Source organism: Eubalaena glacialis, chromosome 14 (genome assembly GCF_028564815.1).
Source record: "Eubalaena glacialis isolate mEubGla1 chromosome 14, mEubGla1.1.hap2.+ XY, whole genome shotgun sequence".
NCBI lineage: Eukaryota > Metazoa > Chordata > Mammalia > Artiodactyla > Balaenidae > Eubalaena > Eubalaena glacialis.
Genome location: NC_083729.1, coordinates 20006918 through 20021543, shown reverse-complemented (window position 1 = coordinate 20021543; position 14626 = coordinate 20006918). Strand labels below are relative to the sequence as shown.

Below are 14626 nucleotides of genomic sequence, written 5' to 3'. Positions count from 1 at the left end.
GCCACCTCAAGAAAGATATACGGAGATGGAAAAGCTCCAGGGAAGGGCAGCTAAATCGATGAAGGGGAAGGCGAGGCAGCCAAGTGAGGACAGACAAGAGAGGTTACGGCTCTCCAGTCTGGAGAGACAGAGCCGAGCGGGGATGTGATTAAAGCTATGAAGTCACGCCGTAGGGTGGGGCAGGATGAGCATTGCCCCAGCGGGGGTGGGCGGGGGTGGGGAGACACCCATCAGAAACTTCAGAAAGGTTCGTGAAGCACAGACAAGAAAGCACCATTTTCCATGCTGAGTTCCCTTCTCACCCAACCTGTCACCCTAGGCCTGGATGTAGAGGTTGAAAACAGAAAAAAACCGCAAAAGAGGTTTACTTAAATACGACCTGGATCTTCTCTACGTAATGGCTTTTTCAAGGGAGGCTCCAGCTCACCCTGAAATCCTTTGAGGTTGACTTCAAAGAGCACAGCCAGGCCCTCTTCCAGGTGGACAGGTGTCCCTGCTGGAAGCGGAACCCCGGATGGGCCGCCACTCACCAGGCGTGCTAGTTCTTGCATCCATTTGTCACAGCTAGCAGGGGCCCCGAGTGAGTGACCTCTAAGACTTCACCACGCCCTAAAGTTCTCTCCTCAGTCCTGAGTCTCTCTCTCTATCTCTCTCTCTCTCACACACACACACACACACTCACACACAGGCTGGAGAGATCTCTGGGGAGGAGGGTGGGAAGGAAGCTCCCAGCCTCAGTGGTGAGAGAAATGGTGGCACCTAGAAGTCATACCCAAGCTGGGGTCAGACTTGCCAGAGTTGGCCCTCTTTGGCCTCTGGTCCTTCTGTCCCTTGACCCCACTGGTGGCCCTTTTAGCCCCTCCACTAGGGAAAAGGAAATTGGAAGGGTCAAGGTCCTGGTTCCAAAGTCTTGGGGTCCAACTCCATTCACCCCAGGAAGGCTGAGCAGGGAGGCATGTGGGCCTCTCTCGGGAGTGGGCGTGGGTGACCTCTCTGGCTCTCCCTGCCTCAAGGCCACTTCCGGCCGATCAGAGCAGAGGGCTGCCAGGGGAAGGGGCTGCAGGAAGGCCTGGGGCAGAGGAGACGGGGGAGCCCGGGCCCAGTGCCAACGCTTAGGGGACAGGGCTGCCCCGCTTATGTGGACGGTTTGGCTGTTTCCTGAAACGAGAGTCAACCTGGGAAAATCCAGGGCGTGGCGGGGAGCTGAAGGGTCCGCGAGGGACTGGAGTGAACGGAGGGCGCCGGTGGAGGGAGACTGTTGCCGTGCTTTTGTTGACATCACTCTGGGGCATCTGAGCACATCTCTGTCCTGCGGCTGGTGAGCGGGTGTCTCTGGGCCATGGTGAACCCCTTGTGTGTCTGTGCATGGGATTGCGTCTCTGTGTGTCTTTAATCAAGAGGCCATAGCTGGCCAGATGCCAGGGTCCCCGGCTGGCACAGAGCTGAGTGTTCCAAGTGCCTGAAAGGCACAATGGCGATGAGGGGGGAGGGGGGAGGGCAGGAAGGCTGGGGAGTGCGAGGTGAGGCCATCCCACTTCTGCCAGCCTCTGGGCCTCCCCCCGCCGGAGCTGCCCCGGGGTCTGGGGGTGAAGGCCCCTTTCAGCAGCAGCTCCTGGCACAGGAGGAGAGGGTGAGTCAGGTGCCCAGAGCCAGGCCAGAACGTGGCTCCGACCTCCAGGGCCTTCCAATGGTAGAGGCAGGGTCCCAGGTCTCCCCCCTCCACACCTGGGCCCAGGTAAGCCTGCGCCCAGGGCTGTGCTGGAGAGCTGACCCGGCGCCCTGTCTCCCTTGTATCATTTCCCTCGCCTCTTATCTTTTGTGTGCAGGTGTCATACCTGTCAAACAGGCTTCAAAAATCCCTTTGCTATTTGGAGCCCCGGCACTCTGCTCCACCTTGGGAGACAAGGCCTCCCTTCCTGAGGGAGGGTTGGGGTTCTGGGATCTGGTCCAGACTTCCAGCAAAGGGGGAGGAGAACGGGGCAGGGTGGGCGGCTGGGGGACTGGCTTTGGCCTGCACAGGTTCACTGCAGGAGGTTCTTTCTGGCTTTGCCTCTGGCCTTTCCCTGTGGTGGCTGCTGCCTGGGAAACAGCTGCAGCCTTTCCCTGGCCCTGCTCAGGCACATCAAAGCCTCCTTTTCCCTCCTTGGATCCCTTGGGATTTGAGGTTGGGCTTTTCCTGAGACTCAACCCAGAGGTGGGGGCTGGCTTTCAAATGCCTCTCCTGTACCTGGGTCATTTTGGAAGCTTTACCACTTAGAAGGTGTGTAACCTGAGGCGAACATTGGAGACCTTTTCCTTGGAAAAGTGAGAGTAACACGACCCATCAGGATAATTGGGATAATTAAGTTGATCAATTGTATAAGCATAGTTATGCCGAGTCCTCTGCTTAGTACTGGGGAGCTGTCGGTGGAGTGGTTGGAAGGAAGAGAAATAAAAAGATAAATAAGGCAAAGCTCACAGTCTAGGAGGGAGACACACAGTAAACAAATAATTAGGTAACATGTGAGGAGTGCTCTAATGAGATAGGGTGTGAAAGTGCTTTGTAAACAAATGTGGTGTGCGGTGGGCTAGGGGATGTGAGTGAATGCTGGGGTGGACTTAAGGGCCAGGCTCCACAGGGGCTTTGGGGGTGTTGGGGGCAAGGCTGAGTGTTCCAAAGACCAGGGCCTGGCACAAATACCTTCCGGGGTGTGTGTGTGTGTGTGACAGAGAGAGAGACAGACAGACAGACAGATTTTAAAATGTTCCTTAGAAGACAGAAAGTAGAATAGTGGTTGCCAGGGACTTGGGGGATGGGGGAGATGGGGAAATTTTGTTTAATGGGTACAAGAGTTTCAGTTTGGGATGATGAAAAAGTTTTCAAGATGGACGGTGTTAATGGTTGTACAACAGTGTGAATGTACTTAATTTCACTGAATTGTACACTTGAAAATGGTTAAAGTGGTGGGTTTTATGTTGCATATATTTTACCAAAATTTTTTTTTAAGTTTTAAAAAAATGGTCCCTAGAAAAAGTCCCTGGTCCGTGCCCCTGTCCTCAGCCCAGGGCTTTTCAACAACAGCACCATCCACATTTGGGGCTGCGTAATTTTTGTGGTGAGGGCTGTCCCCTACCCACCAGAAGCCACTGTCCGTCCCCCCAACCCACAGTGTGGTGACCAAAAGTGTCTCAGACATATTGCCAAATGTCCTCTGGGGGGCAAAATTGCCCCCAGCTGAGAACCACTGCCTTCACTGCTTGGAATAAGCTGCTCACAGGAGAGGCCCAAGGAGCAGGTGGGCAACAGAGAAGCAGGAGGCATTTCCCTGGGATGGAGGGGTCTCGCCTGGAAAGAAGGCAAAGATCAGCAAACTCTGAGGGGCCCCGGGAGGTGGGCAGGGTTTGAAGACCCGGGGTGAGGCACACTGGGCGGGGGTAGGCGCACAGTGGGTGATGGGCATCAGGCTCTGCTCAAGTCTGTTGTGTCCACCACCCAAGGGAGGAGGAGTGAGGGGGCCCGTGGCTGCCATTCCATTCTGCCACCACTCCTGCCCTCTCCCTGTACCCCACGGGTGAGAAGAAGGGGAGTGGAAATTGCCACCTCTAGCTGCTGGTGGCGCCTTCTACAGGGACCAGGGGCTTCTGCTGCTACCCCTCCCCGCCATGGGAAAAGTGAGTGTCTCAGGGTGTGCCGTGTCTCCTTTCAAGGCAACTGTAAAGAATAAAAGCAAACAAAAACAGGATTTTTAAGTTACACCTGACATGCAACCAAGTTGAAACTCCCTCTAGACGTGTGAACTGGATGCTCTCACTCGTACGTAACCTGGTCTTTGGCATTAAGGGATCAATTACGACTATTGAACACCTGCCAGGTGCCCTACTCCACGCCCAGTCTAACCTAATAAGGCAAGTCCCTGCCTCTAGGAGGCGACAAGCTAGTGGGGGGTGGGGGGAAAGGAGGGCACAGGCCTGGCTGGGGTGGCCACTCCTAGTGGCTTCCAGGTCTGCTCTTCTCACCTGAGATGCCCTTTTAGGGAGCACCCAGCTCCTCCCTGGAGATTTAGAGTCACATCAGTCCATTTGCCTGTGGACCTCCTTCCTTCCTCTCAGTGGTTTCTTCTGGGTGGATTTGACCTGCCCAGTTACCCTGAACTCCAGAGGGAGGGCCAGTGAGGGGCCACTACTAGCTGTGTGTGGGGGGGGGTTCTTGATGGGTAAGATGGATCAAGGGTTGACCGTGGCAAGAGTCAGCAGCTCCCCTAAGCCCAGAGCTTTGGTTGACTCAGGGTCATCCGCGACCAGAGAGGGCGGGCAATGGAGGATGGGCTGGTCGGGAAGAGAGGAGGGGGAGGACTCGTGAGATCAGGGCGGATTTCAGCCCGCTGAGCTACCCCCGGGGCTGGAGCTGTGCCGAGTGCTCCCCTACCCCTCATCCGCCCACCTCTGGGAGGATGGCGTGTCTCATGCTGCTGCAGACTGGGGTCCTCCAGGGCAGGCCTGGGAGGGGTGCCCGATCAGGGTGGGTTGGGACCCTGGGGCTGGGTTGGGTCTCGGAGCAGGTACTCCTGGGTCTCTATGCTATGGAGCTGGCAGTCAACAGGAAGTGAGTCCCAGGGTGAGAAGAGGCCGTGTGGTCCCCGGGCAGGAAGTGAGTGACAGCGGAGTTGTCTGAGCAGTTTGTGGGGCTGGGAGCCTGCCCCGACTTGAGGTGTCTGTGGGGAAGCAAGTGGCTAGAGGAAAGGAGGACACGGCCATGGTAAGAGATTGGCGCTGACCCAAACTTCTCAGCCTGCGTTGGCCAGCGGGATCCCCTACCCACCTCCCTGGGAGTGCCGCGTTTGGGGCTCTGTGGTGCTGGCATAGCCGGACCTGAGGGTAGCAGTGGGGGCCCAGGCGTGCCTGGCTCTTTGGGTTGCCTGGGCCACCTAACTCTCTCACACACAGGAACCTCGAGGAAGGAGGGGAGTTCTAGGCCAGGGAGCCTGCTGGCTTGAGCAGGGAGGTGGGAAAGACCTTCTGAGTCCTGAACAGGGTGTGTGAGTCCTGACACCTGGGGATGGCAGCTGAAAAGAGAGACAGGGCCTGGCTGCTCCCCTGGCCATCCTGCGTTTGGCCTCCTGGCTCTGCCGGCTTCGGCCCCGAGTGCCCAACCCTAGTGGAGGACTTCTCCCTTCCGCCAGAGGCCAGAGGCCTCCTCTTCCTCTTGCTGCGGCCCCCCACCCCTGCCGCTGAGGCGCGCACACGTTTGTAGCTTTCTGCGGGAGGTTTTCTTCCTGGAAGCAGGCCTGCCCCCAGCCGTCCCACACAGCCCTCCACACAGCCAGGAGAGCAGCCTGGCAAGGCCGCGCGTCCCCTCTGCTCGCCCTCAGCTGCTCCGTGCAGGGACTCTCGTCCAGGGAGGACGCTGGTTTTTATTTTTGTTATTTTTTTCCAAGGCCCTCGTCCCTATTCGCCACCTCGGGGGTTTCCTCACCATACAGCAGTGGGCTCAGAGTTGAGATCGTAGATCCTTGGAGGCTGCCGGGCCTTGCAGGGAGGGTCTGGGGAAACCAGCGCTCTCTCAGGCTTTGCGGGGGTGCTTCAGGGATACAACCCTCTGGAGGGAATTTGGCAGGATCTACTCACACGTAGATGGGCAGGCCCTCTGCCCCTGGCCGGTCCACTTCTGGGACTCTGGCCTACAGAAATCCACAGGTGCGCAGAACTGTTAAGTGCAAGGGGTTCACTGCAGCAGAAAGCAAATCAGCCCAAAGGCCCACCATTAGGAGATGGTTTGAATAAATTAAGGAGCATCCATTCCATAGAATGCTGAGCAGCTGAGACAGAATGAGCCCAATCCATACGCACTGTTATGGAGAGATGCCCGCTGTGCTTGCTAAGTGAAAAAGCAAGTTGCAGAACAGGATAAGTCATATGATCCCTTCTTAGGGGAAAAAAAACCCTGGATCTGGATGTGTGTATAAATACATGTGTATAAACATGTAACTTACACATGATTGTAGATGCATAGAAAAAAAAGTCGAGAAAAGATACACGCCAAACTGTTAACAAGCAATTAAAAAAATTTTTTTCTTTACTTAAATTTATTTATTTAGTTTTTGGCTGCATTGGGTCTTCGTTGCAGCGCGCGGGCTTTCTCTAGTTGCGGCGAGCGGGGGCTACTCTTTGTTGCGGTGCGCGGTCTTCTCATTGCGGTGGCTTCTCTTGTTGCCGAGCACGGGCTCTAGAGCGCACGGGCTTCAGTAGTTGCGGCACGCAGGCTCGGTAGTTGTGGTGCACGGGCTTAGTTGCTCCGCAGCATGTGGGATCTTCCCAGACCAGGGCTCGAACCCGTGTCCCCTGCATTGGCAGGCGGATTCTTAACCACTGCACCACCAGGGAAGTCCCAAACTGTTAATAATGGTTCACCTGTGGGGAGTGATTTTGGAGGTACAGAAGTGAAATAGGAGCTTTAACCTTTTAATACTACTCATTTTTGTGTGGTTTGAATTTTTATAATATATGTGTCTGACTTTTATAAACAGAAAAAAACTTAAAAAGAAGGAAACCCTCCATTGGTCTAGCCTAGTCATCTCACCTTACAGGTGGGGAAACTGAGGCGCCCTCTTGAGCCGCACCTTCCTGAGGTGTTTGCTGAGCTGGTGCCGCTCCCGCCCTTCTCCAAGCGGCTGATCTGCAGGGGAGCCGATGGGCAGGGCTGCTGGGGGCGGCCTAGTGCCCGCGGATGTGGCAGAGCACCAAGTATAGGGGACTCTTGTCTCTCCTGCCCCAAGAGGACACCTTCGTTCCTTCTGATATGTCCTGGCCTACCTGCCCCCAGATGGCCAAGGACAAAGTGCTAGCCACGCTCTGTCCTCACAAAGTGTGTGGCCTCAAGCTAATCACAAAATTCTCTGAGAGCCTCCCCAGGGAGGTCGAGCGGCTCTGAGGGGTAACGGGTGAGGAGCTTTTGCCCACCGTGCAGTGACACGTATGAAGGACGGTTATGACAACTCTCAGTGTGATTCCTGTAGCGAGCTCAGTTCTGAGACTTGGGGACAAAGCAAGACACTTCCTCTTGGAGGGGAACGTGGCGCCGCGTGCTAGGGAGGGTTGCTGCACAGACTACGGTTGCTGGCTGGGGCCTTGGCTCTCCTGGCGTCCGAACACCCAGGAAAGGCTGTGGGCCAAAGCTGAGGGAGGGACCTGTGCTAGGCTTTGGGGCCCAGAGGAGGCCCTCTTTCACCCTCACACTCCACCTGGCCAGGCAGCAGCTCGAGAGACCAAGAGGGCGGCCAGGGGGGCTTTGGCACAGAAGTCAGATCAGCCCGGGGTTACTCGCATCTTCTGAGGAGGGGTCCTGGTTTGAAGTAGGGATAGTGTGAGGAGCATCTGATTTCAGTAGAGGCCACAGAGGAGACTTGGGCACCCTCTGTCACCTCAGTGGGTGGGGATGGCCTGGGCTGGGGCGCAGCCGGCAGGGGAACCAGGCTGTTAAACCTGCTTGGTTTCTTCTCCCGTTTTCTTAACTGGAGTCCACAGACCTCTTGACTTCAGGGGGTCAGGCCTGTGAACCCCTTGAATCTGAGCGAACAATTGTGAGTGTATTTGACTTCATAAACATTTATGTGAACACAGTTTTCTGGACAGAGGGTGTATAATTTTCACCGGAATCTCAGATGGGTCAGTGACGCAAAAGGGGCTAAAACCACTGGTCTAATGCTCCCCTCACGTTTATCTTTCCAGGTGGAAAGCAGTGACACGCCGAAGGACCCCGCCGTGACCTCCAAGTCCCCGTCCATGGCCCAAGACTCAGGCCCCTCAGAGCTGTTACCCAACGGGGACTTGGAGAAGCGGAGTGAGCCCCAGCCAGAGGAGGGGAGCCCCGCTGGGGGGCAGAAGGGCGGGGCCCCAGCAGAGGGAGAGGGTGCAGCTGAGACCCCGCCCGAAGCCTCCAGAGCCGTGGAGAATGGCTGCTGCACCCCCAAGGATGGCCGGGGAGCCCCTGCAGAAGAGGGTAAGTCCTGGGCAAAAGCAGGGCAGCCTCTGCTGGGCTGGCTGGGATCCCCCTGAGGGTTAGAACCTCGGGGCCTAGTGGGTCCCAGGAGGCCTGGGCTGGGCACGGTAGCTGAAGGTCTGCTTGCCAAAGCTGTGCCCTGCAGGCTGCATACAGCCTGCACACATGTTTTATTTGGCCCATGTAGTATTTTAAACATTTAAAAAAATGAGTTGCCAGTATTTAAGAATCAAGAAATTTCACATAAAAATCTGGAGTTTTGGCTTCTCATGGAAAAAAAAAAAAAAGCTAGATCTGGCAACAGTGGGTTTACAGAATGCCATTGGTTGCTGGACTGGGGTGATGGCTGTCTCCCCATAGGCTGGTTGTATGCCTCGCTTTCCCTCAGCCTTTGCCCGGCCTGCTTACTCTTCCGCAAGACCTGCGGCTCTTCGGGATCCACACGTTGGTAGCCCCTGGCCTGGGCGCTCGAGGGCAGCAGATGTCCTTGTGGATATTAAAAGCCCAGTGAGCTTTTCCCAGTGCAGATGTCCTGAGCCCACCATAGTTGAGTGGACTGGACTGAAGTTTGGTGGTGACAGATTGGGGGAGGGGAAGAGCAGGGGGGAGTTGGGTGTGCGCTGCCCAGCCCAGGCCTCTTCCTCTGAGGACTTTGTGGCCTAGCCCTGGAGTCCTGGAAAGTTGCCCACTTTTCTCTTTAAGGTTAAGCCAGCGATTTCGGGGCCAACAGAGCTGTAAACATGTTAGTAATGAGGACAACTAGCATTTGTACAGGGCTTCACAGTTTACGAAGCACTTTCTCATACATTATCACATTTGATCCTCCCAGGGCCCTGCCAGGTTGTTTTGCATATGTGCATTTTAATTTCAAAAAGCCTTCCTTCCTAAGTGTACATGATGGAGTGAATCAATCGATTAATTGGTATAACTTAATTTTGCATGCATTCAAACCTAATATTCGTGCAAGGTAGAGAGCATCTCTGGAAAAGAGATTCCCAAATTTATTTTAAAATATCTTTCATTCGTCTATTATTCAACTAATATTTATGATGCTCCCACCATGTGCAAGGCGCTTTCTGAGGTACTCACTCTGCATTTGTTGTTTTGTCTACTCTTCCAAACAATCTTCTTCAAGAGGGATTATTATCCTCATCTTAAGGTGGAAAAAAATTGAGCCTTAATGAGATGAAGTGACTTGGTCAGGGACCCCAAACCTGTTAGTGGCAGATCCAGAATTCGTTCCATCTTGGTCTCTAGCTTCAGAGTCGGTGTGCCCTTCCCAGATCCCCTGCTGTTCTGGAGTGGGGCTTGGAGTGGGGGATGGTCCTGAACTCTGCACCTCCGGGGGTGTGTCCTGACTTGTGGTGGGAGTGGCCAAGGGGCCAGAGTGGAGTGAAACTGGAGAGAGGGAGAAAACGCCATCCTCCCCTTACAACGGCCAGATGTGCAAGAGCAGAACCGGGGAACCCATGGGCCCTTCCCACCAAACAGGCAGCTCCTGGGACCCCACGATGGCTTGCACCCAGCTGCCACCCAGGGCTGGGGCAGCCCTTGCTGCCTGGTGGGATGGAACCAGCACTCCAAGGCTGCTCTTAACCCGTGAGAGTTTGCTTTCGGTTTGGGACTTCCCCGGCTCTGTTCGTTCTCAGGAGCAACTGGTTCGGTCAGTGAACAGGGGTTTATTAAACACCCATTTGGTGTGTGCCGGGATCTGGGGAAACCATCACGAACAAAAACCTGGTTCTTGTCCTGGAGGACCTCACAGTCCACTGGAGAGATAGATGTTAATGAGAAATGCACACTTACAAGCGTGTGATTATACACGGAGATAAGTTCTCTAAGGGAAAATAAACATGGTTCTCTGAGGAGCTGTAACAGAGGAACCTCAGCCAGCCTGGGCTGCTACACCTAAGCTGAAGGATGAGCTGGGGTTCACCAGGGGAGGCAAAGGGCCGGGAGGGGGTGAGAACAAGTGGGAGGGAGCATGGTATCCAGGGACCTGACAGAAACCTACAAGTCTGGAATGGGGGGAGGAAGGGAGAAGGGTGTGCGACAGCAGACAGGACCAGCGCAGCTTCAAGGCTGCCCTCTCAGGGGTTGACATGATCCGCTTTGCATTTTGAAAAGATCCCTTTGCCATCTGGATCCTGGAATGGAACAGAGGGGCTGGGAAGCAGGACGAATGATTAGGAGGCTGCTGCAGGCGCCCAGGGGAGGAGGGGGGATCTGGGGAGCTGTGGATGAGTGCCAGGGACACAAGGGGGAAGGGGAGAGATGGTTCAAGGGTTACTCCTGGGTTTGGGACTTTCACATATTGAGCGGATCCTTCTCAGAATCTTAGTGCAAAGTGCACTGGGCAGAAACATCCCACGTGTCCTTGATCTTCAAAATTTGGCCTTGGAGCACTCCTGTGTGGCCCCAGCTATTCAGGTAGTGGGGATGCTGGCAGGGATCAGAGCTGGGATCCCTAAAGGTCACTGTGAATTGCCTGGATGCTGAGACTGGTGAGCTGTTACCTAGAGGGGTGGGCAGTGGCCTACTGGAGGCTCGGCCACTGGTCCAGCAGTCAGCCACATAGAACACATATGCAGCTGCTCGGTTCCAAGGAGGAAGGAGACTGAGGCCCCAGGGCGGCAGTGAACTGGCCATGGTCTCCTTTCGGTTCCCCTCATTCCAGGTCTCTTTGCAGGGGCCCCATCCGTCTCTCCCGGAACCAGTCTCATTAGTTCCTACACAGGAAAAATGGAGGGCTTTAAGGCAGTCTTGGCCTGGGCACCCTCCCAGGAGCCCCAGATCTTGATAGTACAACCAGGAGAAAGGAAGAGCAGGGGAGATGATGAGTAATAAGGACAAGAGCCACCTGGATAGGCAGGTGGTGGCCCTGGAACTGCTCCTGCACTCTTAGCACTGAGGCCGTCATGATGATAGTAGTAACGATGGAAATGTGGCTTTCTTTTTTATTTTATTTTATTTTATTTTATCTTATTTATTTTATTTTTTCTGAATATTAACTATGTGTTGAGTGTTCTATGTCCTTACTACTCAAAGTGGTCCTTGGACCAGCGGCGTCTCCTGGCATGACCTGGGATGTTAGAAATGTAGAATCTCAGGCCCCACCCTAGACCTACTGAATCAGAATCTACGTTTGAAAGAGATCCTCATGATTTCAATGCATATTAAACTTTGAGAGGCCCTGCTCTTTATGTAATTCTCTTATTTAATCCTTGCTAGCATCTGAGGAAGACTTTTTTATCCCCCCATTTTTCAGATGGGGAGACTGAGGGTTCAGACAGGTTAAGTAATTTACCCGAGATTATACAACTAGTAAAGGACCAGAGTAGGGTCAGCACAAAGCTCCTCTCTGCTTAGATTGAACACGCAGTATTGGGCTAGTGACTGCCCTCTGAGGCCAGCCTGGCCTCAGCCCTGTCATTGAGATTTGGGTTCACTTTCAAGGGAATTTGGGGGTGGCCCCTGGCAGAGTGTAGCCTCAGACCAGCAGGTAAGTGTTAGAAGCACCCTGGCCTCCCCTGCCCCCAGGACATGAGATGCCCCAGGGTCATGTCCAAGCCTGCCAGGGCCACCCTGGAAGGCACTCAGCCACCTGGCCCAGCCTGTGGCCCTGGACCTGGGCCAGGAGCAGATGCACTGCAGAGGGAGTGTCGAGAGAGCAGCTGACCCCCCTTGACTCAGGACAAGTGCTGCATTCTAAGGCCGCCCAGTTGGTTGTTTTGCTGGGACGGGCTGGAAAGTGTGTGTGTGTGTGTGTGTGTGTGTGTGTGTGTGTGTGTGAGAGAGAGAGAGAGAGAGATATCACTCAAGTGGGCATGCGCAGAGTATGTCAGGGAGAAAATTCCAGAAAGAAGCCAGTTGGAAACCGCATGAGGAAAAATTCTGTTTCGGGGAGCATGGGGGCTGGGGAATTTGGAAGGGGGGAGCATCAAGGTGGTGCCGTGTAAAATAAGCTAGCCGGCTTGGGAGTCAGGAGCTCTGAAATCTGATATCAGCTCTGGAAGTACGTCTCTCCGCTCCAGGGGCCTCAGTTTCCCCATCGAAGGGCTGGACAAGTACCCCATCATCTCTACAATTCCTTCAGCCCCAACTTTCTTTCATTCTAATGAATAGATGATTCCCCATAAACCACATGCCACAGAGGGTCCCCAAAGGAAGGTCCCAGGGGCCACCAGGCTGCCTCCTGATCCGAGGGTGGGCGCCCCCTCCTGGCAGCCCAAAGCCTCACTAGGGCAGAACGCGGAGGGTCTGAGAGGAGGGGGGACCCCCGGGAAGGAGAGAGGCCCGGAGCGGGCGAGAGGGGAAGCCCGGCTCCAGGACGCCCGAGAAAAAGTTGGGGAGCTGGCTGTGGTGAGACAAGAGGGCCTAAAGGAAGCTCGAGGAGGAGACAGAGAAAGTCCGGTGAGACATAAAGGCCTGCTGTGTACACAGCCTTGGCGAGTACACGTGCCCGCCACTTCCTCCCGCCCCTGGGGGCAGCTGGCACCGCGGGGTCCACACCTCCCACTCGCCCGCAGGTGCTGGCCCTGCCCTCCCCGTCCCCGGGCGCCAGGTCGCCAAAGCCCAGAGCAGAGGCCCGGGTCTTCCCCGGTGAGAGAAGGGGAAAGAAACATCCTCTTCAGGGACTGAGGATTCAGAGACCTTCAGTGCTGTAGCTGGTTTCCGCCTCAGAGCCAGGAGATGCAGGAGGGGCTGTTTTTTCCGTTTTGGGCTCTTTGTCTCCCCTTCACACCCCCCTCCCCGCCCCCCCAAGCGACCATGAGCCAGCCTTAGTGACCTTCCTGCTTTGGGCCCAAGCTCAGTACTCTTGTCTTCAGACAAAGGAGTTCTGGGGCCCAGGTGAGAGGAGGCTCACCTCCCACTCTCCTCACCCCCCAGCCCAGCCCCATCCTCCAGCAGGAAGCTCAAAGGCATAATTAACCCAGCCTACAGCCAGGCCAGGACTGCAGACTCCGGGATGTGATGGGCCCGGGAAGGGCGTTTGAGAGGTGAGGACCCTAAGCGGGGGAGGACCAGGGTAGTAGGAGTGCAGGGACATTCTGTGCCCCCCGCCCCGGACCCTTAAAGACGGTACTGCTGGGGCTTCAGCCCCCAGGGGAGCCTTCCCTTCCAGGAACTGGAATCAGGGCCCATTGAGGAACTGCGGGGAAGAGGAGCAGGGAAATGCTGCCTTCCGGAAGCATTAGAAGGGTTATGTACCTTGATTCAGTGAAGAAAAGGCCTGGAAAGATTACAGAGGTCACACGGAGACAGTTGGAATCCAAGGCTTCTAGAATAAAGGCTGAACTCAGGGACCTAAGAATGGGTGGAGAATGGGGTACTGAAGCAGATATTCGTGACAGAAACGCAGTATTGAGAACTTCAGGAGCACCTTAGAAACCATTTCCAGCATCTTTATTTTCCAGATGAGGAAACTGAGTCTCAAAGAGACGAAGTTGTTTCAGCAGAGTCTTGCTGCAGTCTCCCTGTGCCCTCCCCCTCCCCCTAGAGCATCTTTGCTGCACCCCACACATACAAGTCAATGCTCCCTTCCAGGGCCAGGGAGGGCTGTGCAGTCTGGCCCCTCCTCTGGGAAGGGAGCTCTGTCTCGACTGGGAGCAGCCAAGGGGGCTATTTCCAGACCCCTTCTGTGTGCCTGAGGCACTCAATGGGCCAGAAACCACAGTGCTGGCTTTTCTGTTGTTCCTTCGGATTTGGGCCTCCAACCCTGCCCCAGTCCTTTTTCTGCCCTGGCTGTGCTCTGAGTCCTGGGGCCAGCATGACGCCTGGCACACGGTAGGCCATCAGGTTTGACACAGGAATGACTAAACGGTTGGAGAAGCCCTATCCCCGTGGCAGGGACCCCAGGCACAAGGTGAGGCCTCCGAGCCACTCCTGTAACCCTGCCGACAGTCCCTTTGTTCTTCCCTCTCCACAGGCAAAGAACAGAAGGAGACCAACATCGAATCCATGAAAATGGAGGCAAGTGTTTTCCTCAACCCCCAGGGGCTCTGTGGATCCTGATTCTAGGAGAAGAAAGCCACCGCTCTGACCGACTGTGGCGAGTGTGTGTGAGGGGGCCCAAGGTGGCCCCTGGCCCCTTCTTTACATGTCCCTCTGTGAGGAGCAGAGGAAGTGGGTGTGGAGGTTGGAAGGCCCCCAGCGAGGCAGCCAGCTGGTCCCCCTTCAAGACCAAGCACCTCCCCTCCCAGTTTATGTCCTGCCCCACATCCCTCACTTCTCCAGCCCAGACAGGGGCTTGGCCCGCACTCGCAGGGCTGGCATCTCTGGCCAGGAGTCAGAGCTCTGTGTTCTGCTCGAGGTGAGTGCCTCCTTGGTTTCCCCTCCAGGAGGAAAAAACCCTGCAGCGGGGCTGTCCGTGCTCACCTTAATGCCAGTCTGTCTCTGTCGTCTCTGTCCTAGGGCTCCCGGGGCCGGCTGCGGGGTGGCCTGGGCTGGGAGTCCAGCCTCCGCCAGCGGCCCATGCCGCGGCTCACCTTCCAGGCGGGGGACCCCTACTACATCAGCAAGCGCAAGCGGGACGAGTGGCTGGCACGCTGGAAAAGGGAGGTGAGGTGCCTTCTGGCCTGGGCCCCAGCCTGTCCCACGGAACTGGGAAACTGGAAGTTAGCTTCAGCCACTGTCTGCAGCTGTTGTCAG

At 55.6% G+C, this 14626-nt stretch overlaps 1 protein-coding gene across 5 annotated transcripts in view; it reads left to right on the top strand.

Annotated features, from left to right (window-relative positions):
* The window catches only part of DNMT3A (DNA methyltransferase 3 alpha), a 103885-nt gene that overhangs the window by 46569 nt on the left and 42690 nt on the right, over positions 1-14626 (top strand). For 4 of the 5 annotated variants that reach the window (XR_009703818.1, XM_061211213.1, XM_061211214.1 and 1 more), the window contains exons 4-6: positions 7705-7975; positions 13905-13948; positions 14390-14536. Coding sequence is in view for 4 of the 5 variants with exons in the window: in XM_061211213.1 (XP_061067196.1) it covers positions 7705-7975; positions 13905-13948; positions 14390-14536 (462 nt within the window). In the remaining variant the exon portion in view is untranslated. Of the gene's footprint in view, positions 1-7704; positions 7976-12890; positions 12976-13904; positions 13949-14389; positions 14537-14626 lie in introns of those variants that run through there. The other variant, XM_061211215.1, reaches the window with a different exon arrangement.